Source organism: Rhinoderma darwinii, chromosome 1 (assembly GCF_050947455.1).
Source record: "Rhinoderma darwinii isolate aRhiDar2 chromosome 1, aRhiDar2.hap1, whole genome shotgun sequence".
In the NCBI taxonomy this organism is placed as follows: Eukaryota; Metazoa; Chordata; class Amphibia; order Anura; family Rhinodermatidae; genus Rhinoderma; species Rhinoderma darwinii.
Genome location: NC_134687.1, coordinates 612,060,087 through 612,077,667, shown reverse-complemented (window position 1 = coordinate 612,077,667; position 17,581 = coordinate 612,060,087). Strand labels below are relative to the sequence as shown.

Below are 17,581 nucleotides of genomic sequence, written 5' to 3'. Positions count from 1 at the left end.
GGCAGGGCTCAGAAGGGAAGGACCGCCATTTGGAGTGCAGATGTTGCTGGATTGGTTTCTGGGTGCCTGTGGGCCCAAAACAGTGGAAACCCCCCAGAAGTGACCCAATTTTGGAAACTACACCCCTCAATGCATTTACCTAGGGGTGTAGTAAGCATTTTAACCCTGCAGGTGTTTTGTAGAAATTAGTGTGAACTCGATGTTGCAGAGTGAAAATGGGATTTTTTTTCCATAGATATGCCAATATGTGGTGCCCAGCTTGTGCCACCATAACAAGACAGCTCTCTAATTATTATGCTGGGTTTCCCGGTTTTAGAATCACCCTACATGGGGCACTAATCTTTTGCCTGTACATTCGACCAGGCTCAGGAGTGAAAGAGTACCATGTCAAATTGAGGCCTAATTTGGCGATTTACAAAGTATTGGTTCACAACTGCAGAGGCTCAGATGTGAAATAATAAAAAGAAACCCCTGAGAAGTGACCCCATTTGGAAACTACACCCCTCAAGGCATTTGTTAAGGGGTGTAGTGAGCATTTCACCCCACAGGTCTTTTCCATAAATGATTGAACTGCAGATGGTGCAAATTAAAAATGTATATTTTTCCCTAGATATGCCATTTCAGTGGCAAATATGTCGTGCCCAGCTTATGCCACTGGAGACACACACCCCAAAAATTGCTAAAAGGGTTCTCCTGGGTATGACGATGCCATATATGTGGAAGGAAACTGCTGTTTGGGGACGCTGTAGGGTTCAGATGGGAGGAAACGCCATTTGGCTTTTGGAGAGCGGATTTTGCTTGGTAGTAGATTTGTTTGAGTATTGCTGGTGTTTCCGTTTATAATGTGGGGGTACATGTTAGCTGGGCAGAGTATATAAGGGGCATAGTCATGTGGTATAATAATGGGGTAAAAAAAAACAATAAAATAATCCATAGATGTGTGTTACGCTGTGAAGCAATCCTTCTGCACAGGCCAGTGTCGCACTGATAAATGGTGTCATTTCTTATCCCCCTTTTGGTCCGCACTCCGCACCTTTGCAGTTTGGGGAATTTTGCTGGGAAGTGTTGTCCTGGTATAATACGGGCACCCTCGCTTCCAGCAGATATGTTTGGGCCCTCCCTTTCCTCGTTCCCTAATTTTAGGTCCTTGATAAATCGCCTCTTCAAACAGAAGAAATGTTCCCCTCAGGCACAACTGCATATTTTTTATTTCCTGACTTATTGGAGCCATAACTCATTTTATTTTTCATAGACTTAGCGGTATGAGGGCTGTTTTTTTCGGGACAAGCTGTAGTTATTGGTACCATTTTGGGGTACATGCGACTTTTTGATCACCTTTTATCCTATTTTTGGGGAGGCCAGGAAAAACAAAAAAAACCGCAATTCTGGCATAGTTCTATTTAGTTTTTTTTATACAGCGTTCACCAAGCGTTATAAATTACATGTTAACTTTATTCTGCGGGTTAGTACGATTCCGGCGATACCTATTTTGTAGGACTTTTTTATGTTTTACAACTTTTTGCACAATAAAACTACTTTTGTAAAAATAATGTATTTTTTCTGTCGCCAAGTTGTGAGAACCATAACTTTTTATTTTTTTTGTCGACGGAGGTGTATGAGGGCTTGTTTTTTGCGAGACAGCCTATAGTTTTTATAGCTACCATTTTTGGAATACGTGCGACTTTTTGATCACTTTTTATTCTTATATTTATAGGGCAAAGTGACCAAAAAACAGAAACTCTGGTATAGTGTTTTACTTTCTTTTTTTTTTTACGCTGTTCACCGCGTGCAATAAATAATATAATATTTTGATACCTCAGGTCGTTACGGTCGCGGCGATACCAAATACGTATGGTTTATTTATTTATTTTCAATAATAAAGGACTTGATAAGAGTAAGGGTATGTGCACACACACTAATTACGTCCGTAATTGACGGACGTATTTCGGCCGCAAGTCCCGGACCGAACACAGTGCAGGGAGCTGGGCTCCTAGCATCATAGTTATGTACGATGCTAGGAGTCCCTGCCTCGCTGCAGGACAACTGTCCCGTACTGTAATCATGTTTTCAGTACGGGACAGCAGTTCCACGGAGAGGCAGGAACTCCTAGCATCGTACATAAATATGATGCTAGGAGCCCGGCTCCCTGCACTGTGTTCGGTCCGGTATTTGCGGCCGAAATACGTCCGTCAATTACAGACGTAATTAGTGTGTGTGCACATACCCTAAAAGGGGGATTGTGTTTTATTTTATTACTTGAAACTTTTATTGTTTTCACTTTTTTTATACTTTTTTTTTTTACACTTTTTCTCAAGTCCCACTAGAGGACTTGAAGGTCCAACTGTCAGATTTATTTTTCTATAATACATTGCACTACCTATGTAGTGCAATGTATTAGATCTGTCAGTCATTCACTGACAGCAAGCCGATTAGGCTTTGCCTCCCGGCGGAGCCTAATCGGCTTCCGTAATGGCAGAGCAGGAGACCATTGTGTCTCCTGTTGCCATAGCAGCAGTCGCCAGTCCCGATTGCCTATCAGGGCTGGCAATCTGCTAGTAACCGCTACGATGCAGCAATCGCTTTCGATTGCTGCATCGAAGGGGTTAATGGCAGGGATCGGAGCTAGCTCCGATTCCTGCCGTTACAGGTGGATGTGAGCTGTAACATACAGCTGACTTCCACCGCTGATGACGCCGGATCAGCTCCTGACCCGGCGCCATCTTGCCGGCGGCTACGGAAGCCGATCAGGCTCCACCGCCGGGCGGATCTTGACCGGCTTCAGTGCTAGGCAGACCGGGAGGTCAGTATTAGGCCTCCGGTTGCCATTGCAGCCACCGGAACCCCGGCAATTTCATTACTGGGGTTCCGATGAGCTGCAAACACCTTAAATGCAGCGATCGCGTTTGAGCGCTGCACTTAAGGGGTTAATGGCGGGGATCGAAGCTAATTTCGGTCCCCGCTGTTACAGCCGGATGTCAGCTGTAAGATACAGCTGAGATCCGGTGATGATGGCACCGGCTCAGCTTCTGAGCCGGTCCCAAACATTCGGCGTATGGGTACGTCAAAATGCGGGAAGTCAATGCTTTCCATGACGTACCCATACGGCAAATGTCGGGAAGGGGTTAAATTCTGTAGTAAAATCTGTTGTTTCTTTACTTCCCCTCCAGGGCTCTGCAACATTTGTCCCGACTCAAGGAGCTTGTGGGAGACTGTAACGTACAGAAAAAGGAAGATGATCAGCTGGACCTCCAGACGTAGCAGTGGACTACATGAATAAATATTATTTTAATGTTCTATTTCTATATATGTATTTTTATACTGATTTCTATACGTTCTTCAGTGTTCATGCGGAAATATGTATTGTTTTATATGCAAATAAAAACACATTACATCACATTATTTTTTTGGGGTTTTAGTACCATTTATCTGGGTCCCGTTTAAAAAAAAAAAAAAAAAAAATGCCACAATTCGGTGCATTTTGGCATCCGTTTGATCCCCATAAAAATTTGGAATTTAATCAAAGGATGCTTCATTTTTACATCTTGTGACAGACTGGAAAAAAGACTAGTGTAAACCTTAACCCCTTTAGGTCTACAGTCTGTATACTTAGGTCCACAATTTGATGGTTGATTTCTTTTAATAGCACGCTGCTATTCCCCGGCTTTGTATACTTGGATTAAAGAGAAACTCCAGCAACCGCCTGGTAGATAGAAGTTAAGAAGCCGGACCAGGCTGTCATTGTCCCAAGCCATAGTGCGCCGATCTATACAAAATGGAAAAATGTTATTGATTATACCAACTACAGTCGAGTAAGTGGAAGGTACCAAGGGAATTTTTATTTTTTTTCCCCCATACAGATGTATTTTCTTATCTTTCCTCTTATCTCAACATATCCTGAGATGACCAGCTTTGAAAAAACCAAGACAGGATTTCTTAATACTCTGTCACGAGATGTCTATGTGTGGCCGCCCAGGGTTGTGATCTGTATTGCAGTCTTAAGAATTTTGCTAGCATGTTGCAATACTGTATTGAATTTGTAAGGGAAAAAGAAAGGCAGAAGGTTGAGGTGAAAAACTTGAATGGGAGTGTATTAACCCCTTAAGGACGCAGCCTAGTTTTGGCCTTAAGGCTCAGAGCCCATTTTTCAAATCTGACATATTTCACTTTATGTAGTAATAACGTCGGAATGCTTAAACCTATCCAAGCGATTCTGAGATTCTTTTAACGTGACACATTGTGCTTCATGTTCGTGGTAAAATTTGGTCGATATATTCAGTGTTTATTGGTGAAAAATTGCAAAATTTAGAGAACATTTTGAAAAAATAGCATTTTTCAGAATTTAAATTCATCTGCTTGTAAAACAGACGGTTATACCACCCAAAATAGTTACTAGTTCACATTTCCCATATGTCTACTTTAGATTGGCATCGTTTTTTGACGTTTCTTTTATTTTTCTTGGACGTTACAAGGCTTAGAACATAAACAGCAATTTCTCATATTTTTAAGAAAATTTCAAAAGCCTTTTTTTTAAGGTACCTGTTCAGTTCTGAAGTGGCTTTGAGGGGCCTATGTATTAGAAACCCTGATAAAACACCCCATTTTAAAAACTAGACCCCTCAAAGTATTCAAAACAGCATTTAGAAAGTTTTTTAACCCTTCAGGCATTTCACAAGAATTAAAGCAAAGTGGAGGTGAAATTTGCAAATTTCATTTTTCTTGCTGAATTTCAATTTTTTTTTTCTGTAACACAGAAGGTTTTACCAGAGAAATACTACTAAATATGTATTGTCCAGATTCTGCAGTTTTTAGAAATGTCCCACATGTGACCCTAGTGCGCTCGTGGACTAAAACACAAGCCCTAGAAGCAAAGAAGCACCTAGTGCATTTTGAGTCCTCTTTTTTATTAGAATATATTTTAGGCAGCATGCCAGGTTTGAAAAGATGTTGAAGTGCCAAAACAGTAGGAATCCCCCAATAGTAACCCCATTTTGGAAACTGCACCCCTCAAGGAATTCATTTATGGTTGTTGTTACCATTTTGACGGCACAGTTTTTTCACAGCACCTATTTGAATTGGGCTGTGAAATTAAAAAAGTCATTTTTTCCAATAAGATGTAATTTGTGATCAAAATGTCTTATTTTCACAGGGAACAAAATACCCCATTTTGTTGCCCAATTTGTCCTTAGTGCGGCAATACCCCATTTGTGGTGATAAACTGCCGTTTGGGCCCATGGGAGGGCTCAGAAGGAAAGGAGCGCTATGTGTTTGTTGGAGTCCAGATTTTGCTGGATTGGTTTTCGGGTGCCATGTCGCATTTGCAGAGCCCCAGAGGTATCAAAGCAATGGAAATCCGCCAGAAGTGATCCCATTTTGGAAACGACACCCCTCAAGGAATTCATTTATGGGTAATGTGACCATTTAGACACCATAGTTTCTTCACAGAACTTATTTGAATTGGACTGGGAATTAAAACAAAATTCATTTTTCCAGTAATATGTAGTTTTGGCTGAAAATGTCTTATTTTCACAAGAAATAAAATACCCCGTTCTGTTGCGCAATTTGTTCTGAGTGCCGCGATACCCCATTTGTGGTGATAAACTGCCATTTGGGCCCATGGGAGGGCTCCGAACGAAAGGCTCACCATTTGGCCTACTGGGGATCTTCTGGTGCAAAGTCATGTATGCAGAAGCCCCTGAGGTACCAGTACAGTTGAAACCCCCAAGAAGTGACCCCGTTTTAAAAACTAAACCCTTAAGGCATTCATCTAGAGGTGTAGTGAGCATTTTGACCGGAGACACACACCCCATAAACTGTAATGTTGGTTCTCACGGGTACGGCAATACCCTACATGTGGCTGTTATCAGCTGCCTGGGCACACAGCAGGGCTCAGAAGGGAAAGATGAGGGGGGATAAGCTGTGCGGACTGCATCAGGGTAAGTAAAATTGGGGTAAATTATAAACCAAGGGATGTATGATACATTTTAAAACACTCTCATACAGAGCTCTGGTTTTTCGGGACACGCGTCACATTGATATATTGTGTCCTCCCTTATCGCCCTCTTATATCAGACTTTGGACCTCTTTTGACTTTTTCCCTTCTTGCCAGTTTGGGGAACTTCTCCTGGAAAGTGTTGCCCTGGTACGATGTGTGTAGCCTCGCTTCCAGAAGTACTGGGTGCCCCCCCCCCCCTTCCTGGTCCCTAAAGATTAGGTTCTTGATAACCACCTCTTGAAATTTCAGGAAAGTTCCCGTCCGGCCTGCACATCGACGTAGCACGTACACATTGTACAATGCCATCTGTATGATGTGCACGGCCGGCTTCTTATACCACACCGCATGGCGCTGTAGGGCTTCAGGACTTGATCTGACAAGTCCACCCCTCCCATGTACCTATTGTAGTCCAGGATGCAGTCTGGTTTGGGGGTCTCTGTACTGCTACCTCGTACAGGTACATGGGTACTGGTGTGACATCTCTCTAGTCCTTGTACTTGACACACAATATGTTGCTGCTAGAATGTGCCCTGCTCTCACCCCTTCTTGTTTGCCCAAGCAGAGTCTTAGGGAGGCCTCTCAGATTTCTTCTAGCAGTGCCGCATGCCGCAGGACTTCTGGAAGCGAGGCAGTTAAAGAGTGGGACGCTGGTATAAATATTATCCAGGTAGAGGTGGTAACCCTGGTCTAGCAGTGCGTGCACCAAATCCCCCACAATTTTTGCATTAACTCACAGTAAGGGGGGGGGGGTGTATTCTGGGGGTTGAATACTGGTGTCCTTTCCTTCATATATCCTAAATTTGTAGGTATACCCTGATGCACTCTCGCACAGCTTATACATCTTCAAGCCATACCTTGCCTTCTTACCCGACAGGTACTCGTGGAATTGAACCCTCCCTTTAAAATCTACCAAGGACTCATCAATAGAAATACACTTCTCGGGGTGTATGATTGGGAAAACCGGGCACTGAAACGGTCTAATAGGGGTCTCCGTTTATACAAACGGTCAAAACTGGGGTCGTCTCGGGGTGGGCACGGCTCATTATCAGTATAATGTAAGGAGCGAAGTATTGGCTAATATATTTATTTTTTTAGGTTCCAGTTCAGTTCTGAAGTTGCTTTGAGGGACCTATATATTAGAAACCCCTATGAAACACCCCATTTTAGAAACTAGACCCCTCAAAGTATTCACAACAGCATATAGAAAGTTTATGAACCCTTTAGGTGTTTCACAGGAATTTAGAGCAAAGTAGAGGTGAAATTTACATTTATTTTTTTTTGTCAGAAAATCCTCTTTATACCATTTTTTTTTTATAACACAAAAGGATTTATCAGAGAAACGCAACTTAATACGTATTGCCCAGATTCTGCAGTTTAGAGAAATATCCCACATGTGGCCCTAGTGCGGTAATGGACTGAAGCACCGGCCTCCGAAGCAAAGGAGCACCTAGTGGATTTTGAGCCCTCCTTTTTATTAGGCACCATGTCCGGTTTGAAGAGGTCTTGTGGTGCCAAAACAGTGGAAAACCCCCAAAAGTGACCCCATTTTGGAAATCAGACCCCTTGAGGAATTAATTGCAGTTTTCATGGGGTGCATGTGACTTTTTATTCTATTTTTAAGTGGCGTGGTGACTAAAAAACAGCAATTCTACTATTGTTTTTTTATTCAATTTTTTTACCGCGTTCACCGTGCGTTATAAATGACATTCACTTTATTCTGCGGGGCGATACGATTACGGCAATACCAGATGTTTATAGTTTTTTTTATGTCTTATGGCGTTTGCACAATAAAATACTTTTTGTAAAAAATCATTTACTTTTTGTGTTACCTTATTCTAAGAGCCATAACTTTTTTTTATTTTTCCATCAATAAAGCCGTGCGAGGACTTATTTCTTGCGTAACGAACTGTAGTTTCGTTGAGTACCATTTTTAGGTACATGCGACTTTTTGATCTCTTTTTATTCCATTTTTTGGGAGGTGAAGTGACCAAACAATTGTGATTCTGGTACGGTTTATTATTATTTTCTTTTACGGCGTTCACCGTGCGGGATAAATAACAAAATAATTTTGTAGTTCAGGCCGTTACGGACGCGGCGATACCAATTATGTATAGTTTATTTGTTTGTTTATATATTTTTTATTAATAATAAAGGACTGATAAGGGAAAAGGGGGGATTTTTACTTTTTATTACTTTCAAAACTTTTATTTTCTTATTTTTACACACCTTTTTTTTTTTACTTTATTACTTTGTCCCACTAGGGGACTTGAGGGCAGGAGGCTCTAATCGCTATTCTAATACACTGCACTACATGCGTAGTGCAGTGTATTAGAGCTGTCAGCTACTCACTGACAGCAAGCATAGTGGGTCCTTACTTCGTCAGGACCCACTAGGCTTCCGTCGATGGCATAGCCGGACACCATTGTTTGGTATCCGGTTGCCATAGTCACCATCGCCAGCCGCTATCGCGTAGCAGGCTGACGATTGTAGCTTAACCCCTAAAAAGCCGTGATCACTATTGAACACGGCTTTAAAGGGGTTAATCAGCGGGGACACAGTGATCGGTCCCCGCTGTAGGAGCTGCAGCAGCAGCTGCTGCTGTACGAGACAGCAGCTGTCAGCTCCTGCATGTGTCGGGAGGATGGCCGAAATGGCCGTTACTCCCGCGACGTAATATTCCGTCGCTGAGCGCGAAGGGGTTAATAAAGGAATTGTCTTATAGACAGCTCCTTTCATGTGGTAGCCATTGTCGGTCGTTCGAGACAACCGGCAAATACTGCAGGGGAATCCTGGTATTACATGGGGGTCCTTCAAATGAATAGCCATCCATGTAATACTGTATATGGATAGCCCAGGTCCAGCAGAGCGAAAGCAGCTGCTGGTTAGTAGCTCTCTGCTCTTGTTCAACAAGGGGGGTCCCAAGTGGGGGAAGCCCTTTCTATCACATCCATATGCCCTAATAAGCACCTTCGCTTATTTCTGAGTAAGGGCTCGTTCACACAAGTGTGTTCCTTGTCCGTGTGCTGTGCGTTGAAATCACTCACAGCACACGGACCCATGCAATTCAATGGGGCTATTCAGACATGCATTGTTTTTCACGCAGCGTGTGTCCGTTGCGTGAAACTCACTGCATGTCCTATATTGCTGCTACCACGATCTGTGGGTGTGTAAACCTACTGGGTCGCACCGCCGTGGCGGGATGGCAGCTGGCCAAACTACAGTGTACTGTGCAGTGTGGTGTGTGTGTGTGTGTGTGTGTGTGTGTATATATATATACACTACCGTTCAAAAGTTTGGGGTCACTTAGAAATTTCCTTATTTTTGCAAGAAAAGCACAGTTTTTTCCAATGAAGATAACATTAAATTAATCAGAAATACACTCTATACATTGTTAATGTGCTAAATTACTATTCTAGCTGCAAACTTCAGGTTTTTAATGCAATATCTACATAGGTGTATAGAGGCCCATTTCCAGCAACCATCACTCCAGTGTTCTAATGGTACATTGTGTTTGCTAACTGTGTTAGAAGGCTAATGGATGATTAGAAAACACTTGAAAACCCTTGTGCAATTATGTTAGCACTGCTGTAAACCGTTTTGCTGTTTAGAGGAGCTATAAAACTGACCTACCTTTGAGCTAGTTGAGAATCTGGAGCATTATATTTGTGGGTTCGATTAAACTCTCAAAATGCCTAGAAAAAGAGAGCTTTCATGTGAAACTCGACAGTCTATTCTTGTTCTTAGAAATTAAGGCTATTCCATGCGAGAAATTGCCAAGAAACTGAAGATTTCCTACAACGGTGTGTACTACTCCCTTCAGAGGACAGCACAAACAGGCTCTAACCAGAGTAGAAAGAGAAGTGGGAGGCCCTGCTGCACAACTGAGCAACAAGACAAGTACATTAGAGTCTCTAGTTTGAGAAATAGACGCCTCACAGGTCCTCAACTGGCAGCTTCATTAAATAGTACCCGCAAAACGCCAGTGTCAACGTCTATAGTGAAGAGGCGACTCCGGGATGCTGGACTTCAGGGCAGAGTGGCAAAGAAAAAGCCATATCTGAGACTGGCTAATAAAAGGAAAAGATTAATATGGGCAAAAGCACACAGACATTGGACAGAGGAGGATTGGAAAAAAGTGTTATGGACAGACGAATCGAAGTTTGAGGTGTTTGGATCACACAGAAGAACATTTGTGAGACGCAGAACAACTGAAAAGATGCTGGAAGAGTGCCTGACGCCATCTGTCAAGCATGGTGGAGGTAATGTGATGGTCTGGGGTTGCTTTGGTGCTGGTAAAGTGGTAGATTTGTACAAGGTAAAAGGGATTTTGAATAAGGAAGGCTATCACTCCATTTTGCAATGCCATGCCATACCCTGTGGACAGCGCTTGATTGGAGCCAATTTCATCCTACAACAGGACAATGACCCAAAGCACACCTCCAAATTATGCAAGAACTATTTAGGGAAGAAGCAGGCAGCTGGTATTCTATCGGTAATGGAGTGGCCAGCGCAGTCACCAGATCTCAACCCCATAGAGCTGTTGTGGGAGCAGCTTGACCGTATGGTACGCAAGAAGTGCCCATCAAACCAATCCAACTTGAGGGAGGGGCTTCTGGAAGCATGGGGTGAAATTTCTCCCGATTACCTCAGCAAATTAACAGCTAGAATGCCAAAGGTCTGCAATGCTGTAATTGCTGAAAATGGAGCATTCTTTGACGAAAGCAAAGTTTGAAGGAGAAAATTATTATTTCAAATAAAAATCATTATTTCTAACCTTGTCAATGTCTTGACTATATTTTCTAGTAATTTTGCAACTCATTTGATAAATATAAGTGTGTTTTCATGGAAAATACAAAATTGTCTGGGTGAGCCCAAACTTTTGAACGGTAGTGTATATATATATATATATATATATATATATATAATAGTCCAAGCACAAGGGTACCTGTGATAGTCCAGACAGTAGCAAAGGCAGGCGCAGACGGGATCTTTGGCAGCAAGTGATGCAAGACGTGGCGTAGGACACCAGACGTGGTGTAAAACAGCACAATGCGACTTCACACTAAAGATGGCACAAGTACAGCACAGGATACAGGTAGCAGGGCACGGGAACAGGATAACACTAAGGGACCATTTGCAAGACTAACAGAGGAATACAAACAACGGTCAGGCAAGGAGTAAAAGGGCAGAGGCCTTCTCATAGTCCAGGGTAACCATGGGCTAATCACGGATAATTTACATGTGCGTGTACTGGCCCTTTAAGGCCTGGCGCGAGCATGCGCACGCACCCTATGGGACACGGGAGCTGAAGTGAGCGCTGGCATCTCGTGGGGAAGAGATGGGGACCAGTAATCACAGGTCCATGGCTGCGGCTGTCGAGTGGTGAGTAATCCCGACGGTCGTGGATGTAACAACCTGTTTGCGTATCACGTTTGACCATTGAAGTCTATGGGTGCGTGAAAACAACGCAGCGCACGCTTGCAACATCCGTGTGCTGTGCGTTATTCACGCACAGCTGCTAAGGATATTGGGGGGAAAAACGAACTGCAAAGCAGCGTGGACGAACTAGTGTAGGAAGTTTGTACCATCCTGTGCGCAGCAAACAACTATGTCTAGGCAAATAGATGATGAGAAATGGATAACTTTGGTACGGGAGAGGTCAGAGTTATGGGACACGGGTGGATGCGTACCATGCCTGCCTGAGGAAAGATACAGCATAAGAAGCCATTGCTAAAATTATTTTCCAGCATCAGTGGTCCAGTGCACTGCTGAAAAAACAAAGTTTGGTAAGGCTTCGTTCACATCTGCGTCAGGGCTATGGTCCGTCGGAACGGAGCACTGACTGACACAAACTGAAACCAGTGGTTTCCGTTTCCATCACCATTGATTTTAATAGTGACGGATCCGGTGCCAATGGTTTCCGTTTGTTTCATTTGTGCAGGGAATCAATAGCGTAGTCGACTAAGCTATTGATTCTGTGAAAACGACGGAACCCCTGCACAACTGAAACAAACGGAAACCATTGGCACCGGATCCGTCAATGGTGATGTAAACGAAAACCTCTGGTTAGGTGGCCTCCATCTTTAAATATTGTATATAGCTACCCTCTATTTTTTAATATTGTATATAGCTGCCCTTCCTGTCATGTGCCGCAGTTTTTGCATCTTTTAGCGTTACAAATTATTTTATCCATTACCGCTACGTGGCCCTGATAGAGACGGTGTCACCATAAATGCCCTGTTTAAATATTAGTGTCTTGTGTCCCTGTTGAGCAAGCCACAAATATTTCTGTCATTTACGCCATGTGGCCCTGAGGGACCAATACTGACGAGAGCTGACCGAAAAAGGCAAAAGTGGTTCTGCTCTATCGAAAAAGAGGCCCTATCTATTTACAGAGCAGTTTTGATTTCTGCGGCCAATTTTTGAGCTTTGTCCGTAAGTATCCGTAAATAACAAAAAACTTTGGTTGTTAATACATGTAATATATATTAATATTTTTTTAATTTCTTCCAAACTTAGCTCAGAGGACAACCTAGAGGAGAATGAGGAGGAAGAGGGGAGGTGAGCTGTGGAGGACACCACACTTATTACCCCGGACCAGGAAACGTAAAGCGATTGTGGATTTTTATTTAGGTCTTCTGCATTATGGGAGAAGCACTGTAAATACCAACTACACATTAGGCTTATCTCATCAGATAAGAGGGGACAATGTTGTGAAAGGAGTTTATCCGGGTTGAGAAAAAGGACACAAGATATAATGTAATATCCGCATTGTTCCCATCAGGATCATTGTCCTGATCACTAATAAACCAAGATTTATTTTGGTCAGAAGAAGGTATTGACAAGATAGGTGATAACCGGATTGAAGTTATCAGCCATTGTGTAAGAAATCCATATATTTACATGTTATATTTGTGAAATATTTATGTCACTGCTGTAGAGTTGATCCGTAGAAGTCCCTACAGTTCTATTAATTTCTGTTCATTAAGCCCCTTTTACATGGGACAATTATCTGGCAAACGAGCGTTCATATGAACGCTCATTCCCAGTCATTGCCCTGTGAAGACAGGGCAACGATTAGCCGATGAACAAGCAAACGTTGATCCGTCGGCTGATCATAATATTTGATGTAGTTTACGCTACAAAGCTCAATATTCCCAGCTACCCTTCATACATATACAGTGAAGGAAATAAGTATTTGATCCCTTGCTGATTTTGTAAGTTTGCCCACTGTCAAAGACATGAACAGTCTAGAATTTTTAGGCTAGGTTAATTTTACCAGTGAGAGATAGATTATATTAAAAAAAAAACAGAAAATCACATTGTCAAAATTATATATATTTATTTGCATTGTGCACAGAGAAATAAGTATTTGATCCCCTACCAACCATTAAGAGTTCAGCCTCCTCCAGACCAGTTACACGCTCCAAATCAACTTGGTGCCTGCATTAAAGACATCTGTCTTAAATGGTCACCTGTATAAAAGACTCCTGTCCACAGACTCAATTAATCAGTCTGACTCTAACCTCTACGACATGGGCAAGACCAAAGAGCTTTCTAAGGATGTCAGGGACAAGATCATAGACCTGCACAAGGCTGGAATGGGCTACAAAACCATAAGTAAGACGCTGGGTATGAAGGAGACAACTGTTGGTGCAATAGTAAGAAAATGGAAGACATACAAAATGACTGTCAATCGACATCGATCTGGGGCTCCATGCAAAATCTCACCTCGTGGGGTATCCTTGATCCTGAGGAAGGTGAGAGCTCAGCCGAAAACTACACGGGGGGAACTTGTTAATGATCTCAAGGCAGCTGGGACCACAGTCACCAAGAAAACCATTGGTAACACATTACGCCGTAATGGATTAAAATCCTGCAGTGCCTGCAAGGTCCCCCTGCTCAAGAAGGCACATGTACAGGCCCGTCTGAAGTTTGCAAATGAACATCTGGATGATTCTGAGAGTGATTGGGAGAAGGTGCTGTGGTCAGATGAGACAAAAATTGAGCTCTTTGGCATTAACTCAACTCGCCGTTTTTGGAGGAAGAGAAATGCTGCCTATGACCCAAAGAACACTGTCCCCACTGTCAAGCATGGAGGTCGAAACATTATGTTTTGGGGGTGTTTCTCTGCTAAGGACTCAGGACTACTTCACCGCATCAATGGGAGAATGGATGGAGCCATGTACCGTCAAATCCTGAGTGACAACCTCCTTCCCTCCACCAGGACATTAAAAATGGCTCGTGGCTGGGTCTTCCATTACGACAATGACCCGAAACATACAGCCAAGGCAACAAAGGAGTGGCTCAAAAAGAAGCACATTAAGGTCAAGGAGTGGCCTAGCCAGTCTCCAGACCTTAATCCCATCTAAAATTTATGGAGGGAGCTGAAGATCCGAGTTGCCAAGCGACAGCCTCGAAATCTTAATGATTTACAGATGATCTGCAAAGAGGAGTGGGCCAAAATTCCATCTAACATGTGTGCAAACCTCATCATCAACTACAAAAACATCTGACTGCTGTGCTTGCCAACAAGGGTTTTGCCACCAAGTATTAAGTCTTGTTTGCCAAAGGGATCAAATACTTATTTCTCTGTGCACAACGCAAATAAATACATATAATTTTGACAATGTGATTTTCTGCTTTTCTTTTTTAATATAATCTATCTCTCACTGGTAAAATTAACCTATCCTAAAAATTCTAGACTGTTCATGTCTTTGACAGTGGGCAAACTTACAAAATCAGAAAGGGATCAAATACTTATTTCCTTCACTGTAGTTGCATGATAAAATTCTGTCTGCCTCCGGTGTTAGAAAAGTTTTCTTTTAAATTTATTCTTACTTCATGTAATAGGTATTAAATGTGCATGCAGGGTTCTCAGAAAATACTTTAGTTGACAAAGAGTTAAATTACAGTCTCTCTTTAAGTGTGTAAGGTGGTTGGACTTCTTAATAAAGATTGCAATCTCCAGAGGAAGTCCAACTGACCTAATCTCATTTTGAAGTGTAACATTTCATGTGACAGGAAAGCCACAAACGGTTTTTCAGTTGGTCTGTACTGCAATACGCATTGATATGTGTATATAAACCTGTGCTTATGTAATGAAGGCAGACAACTGCTGATTTTGACTTGTCTCCTCATCGATGAGAATAAAACTCTTATTGGGATGAAAACTTGAATCATTATTGCTAAGTATGGAAAATTCTTCAAACATCTTGGTCCTTCGAAGCCGGAAACCAATATTTCCAGACCCTCGTCCACCCGAGGACTGTACACCGTGCACGGGGTGAGTCATCAAAATACTCACTTAATTCAAAGACCTCCGGTTAAATTACCGTTAAAAAGAGGCCAGTCAGACGGAGGGACGAGGTGGAATGACGTTTTTTTTAAAAGAACACAGTAAGGAGAATTGAGGATTCGAGTTTTCATCTGAATAACGGTAATATAATTTTGTATATATGTGTTTTTATTATTTTTCATATTTAGATGTTATAAGGTTATGCGATAAAAAAAAAATAAAAAAAAAAAGAAGACATAAAAAACCTAAGTTGGAACTTAGGTACTAAGACTGGGTCTTAGTTATATTAAGCACAGGTCTTAATATAAAAACCTGGGAATAACGGTTCTCGAGGTTAGTAGTCCATAGCCTATGTGAGAAGGCTACAGGTAATAAATAACTCCGTGCAGCACGTAAAAGATAAAGTACTTCGAGATTTGGAGGATCTCCTATAGATTATTAGGAGTATTTGTTATAGAGTATTAGTATTATTAGTTAGAAAGTATTAGGATTATTTGTTTTATAAAGTTTAAGATTGTGACTAAAAGTATTGAATAATTGAGATAAACTAAATCCAAAGTTAAAGAAAGATAAAGACTTTCAATCTGTGGTGTAAAGACACGTCCGGGACATCTGCTGCTGGTCTGACCAGCCTCTTATTGTCTCTGGACGCCCCTGACACCAGAAGTTTTAAGGTAATCAAGTATTTCTTTAGTGCAGTTGAAAGAAATGGTTGTTATAGATGAAACATATATGAGACTCCTTGACTGTGAAGATTGAATGTATGAGGGTTAAATAAATAAAACCCTGTGTGTGTATAAGGGAGTCCAATTAGGAATGGTCCTTTGTAAAATTGTTACAAGGACAAATTAGTAGGAAAATTACTGTAAAACACCCAGGAACATGAAGTATATGACTGATCAGCATAATTGTAATGATGGGGTAGGGAGACAGACAGGTGAGCCCTAATCTACCCGCCACTCAGTCCCTGCCTACTTGCAACGACCCACCCTAGGCGACGGGGTACAACTGGGCGACGGTCCCTACACTCAATAGGTGCACGACAGACAAACAGAAAGGGGTACACAGAAGTCGGGGAAATGGGGGAATTGCCCACGGGAACACCGTGAGCAACAAGCAAGGTGAACGAGCCGAGTCAAACCAGGAAATGAGCGAGGTACAAAACGCAGAGCAGAAGAGTGGTCAGTAAAGCCAAGGTCAATAACAAGCAGAGGGTCAGTAGTTCAAGAAGCTGCAGCAGGGCCAGGAAACCAGCAGAGAAGAATCACACGCAAAGGAGGAACAGGAAAGGCAGGTATAAATAGACAGAGGACGGGAGCTAGCTCCGTCTGGCCAGGCTGTGATAGGCTCTCCCACTCCTAAGCCTGCCATCCTGAGTGGTGGAAGATGGAGTCAGTCTCACAGACATAGAAGCAGGTGCAGACTGATTACCTATGGGCGTTGACACAGAAGCTGTGTCTGGCAGATCCTTTACAATAATACTTGTAAATATTGTTGTGTTTTGTGTGTGTACTGTGAAACTTTGGTGAAAATACCTTGTGGTCAAGATATACGAGGTATACAGAAATATAGAATATGATAGTAGGTTGTGTTATTCATATCAAATTTGGCTGTTTGTTAATCGTTAATTATGTGTCTTGTCCAAATGTGGCAAAAGTGATAGTTGAGACAGTCTTTCACATTTTCTCGTCGTGTTCACCTTGGGTGAGCGACATTACTGTCTTGGGATTGTGTTTTGGTAAGCAGTTTTAGGTGTCTAGAGTGCAGCGAGTACTACAGTCCAGGGAGAATAACGTTTTGGTAAGCGGCCTTATTTATAAGGTGCAGCGAACATTGTTATTCAATATTCCCAACTGACCATAAAAATTCTACAAGACTCTTTGAATGACATTAAATTAGAGTCAGATCATATAACCAAGAACAAATAGAATAAAGGGATAAATTAATATTAGTAAGTCAAATTGTCACGTAGCAAAAAAAGTGGATTAACATCTATTGTCCTGAAGGCTTCTCATTAAGTTTGGTTGTTCTTTTATTATTATTTACTTTATTTGTGATGACTAAGATATTTAAAAATATTAGAAAAGGAAAAAGGCACACCAAATTGTTTTAAATCTCTTGTCCTGAGTGTCTGTTTAGATTAATTTTTGCTATTTCTACTGAAGGTTGGAGAATAGTCAAAATAATTGATAAAGGATACAAAGGTAATCAAATATTTTCATATTAAAAAAAGTGTTTAAATTAAATATACGTAAAACTACTATTCTAGAAAAAGAGAAAAAAAAACTATT

General features: G+C 41.9%; 1 protein-coding gene across 5 annotated transcripts in view; it reads left to right on the top strand.

The window, feature by feature from the left end:
• The window catches only part of C1H18orf54 (chromosome 1 C18orf54 homolog), a 36,504-nt gene extending 23,359 nt beyond the window's left edge, over window positions 1-13,145 (top strand). For 4 of the 5 annotated variants that reach the window (XM_075854986.1, XM_075854985.1, XM_075854983.1 and 1 more), the window contains one exon: window positions 3,168-3,394. In XM_075854986.1, the coding sequence (XP_075711101.1) occupies window positions 3,168-3,258 (91 nt within the window). In that variant the 3' untranslated portion in view covers window positions 3,259-3,394. Of the gene's footprint in view, window positions 1-3,167; window positions 3,395-12,511 lie in introns of those variants that run through there. The other variant, XM_075854987.1, reaches the window with a different exon arrangement.
• Window positions 13,146-17,581: the final 4,436 nt, after the last annotated feature.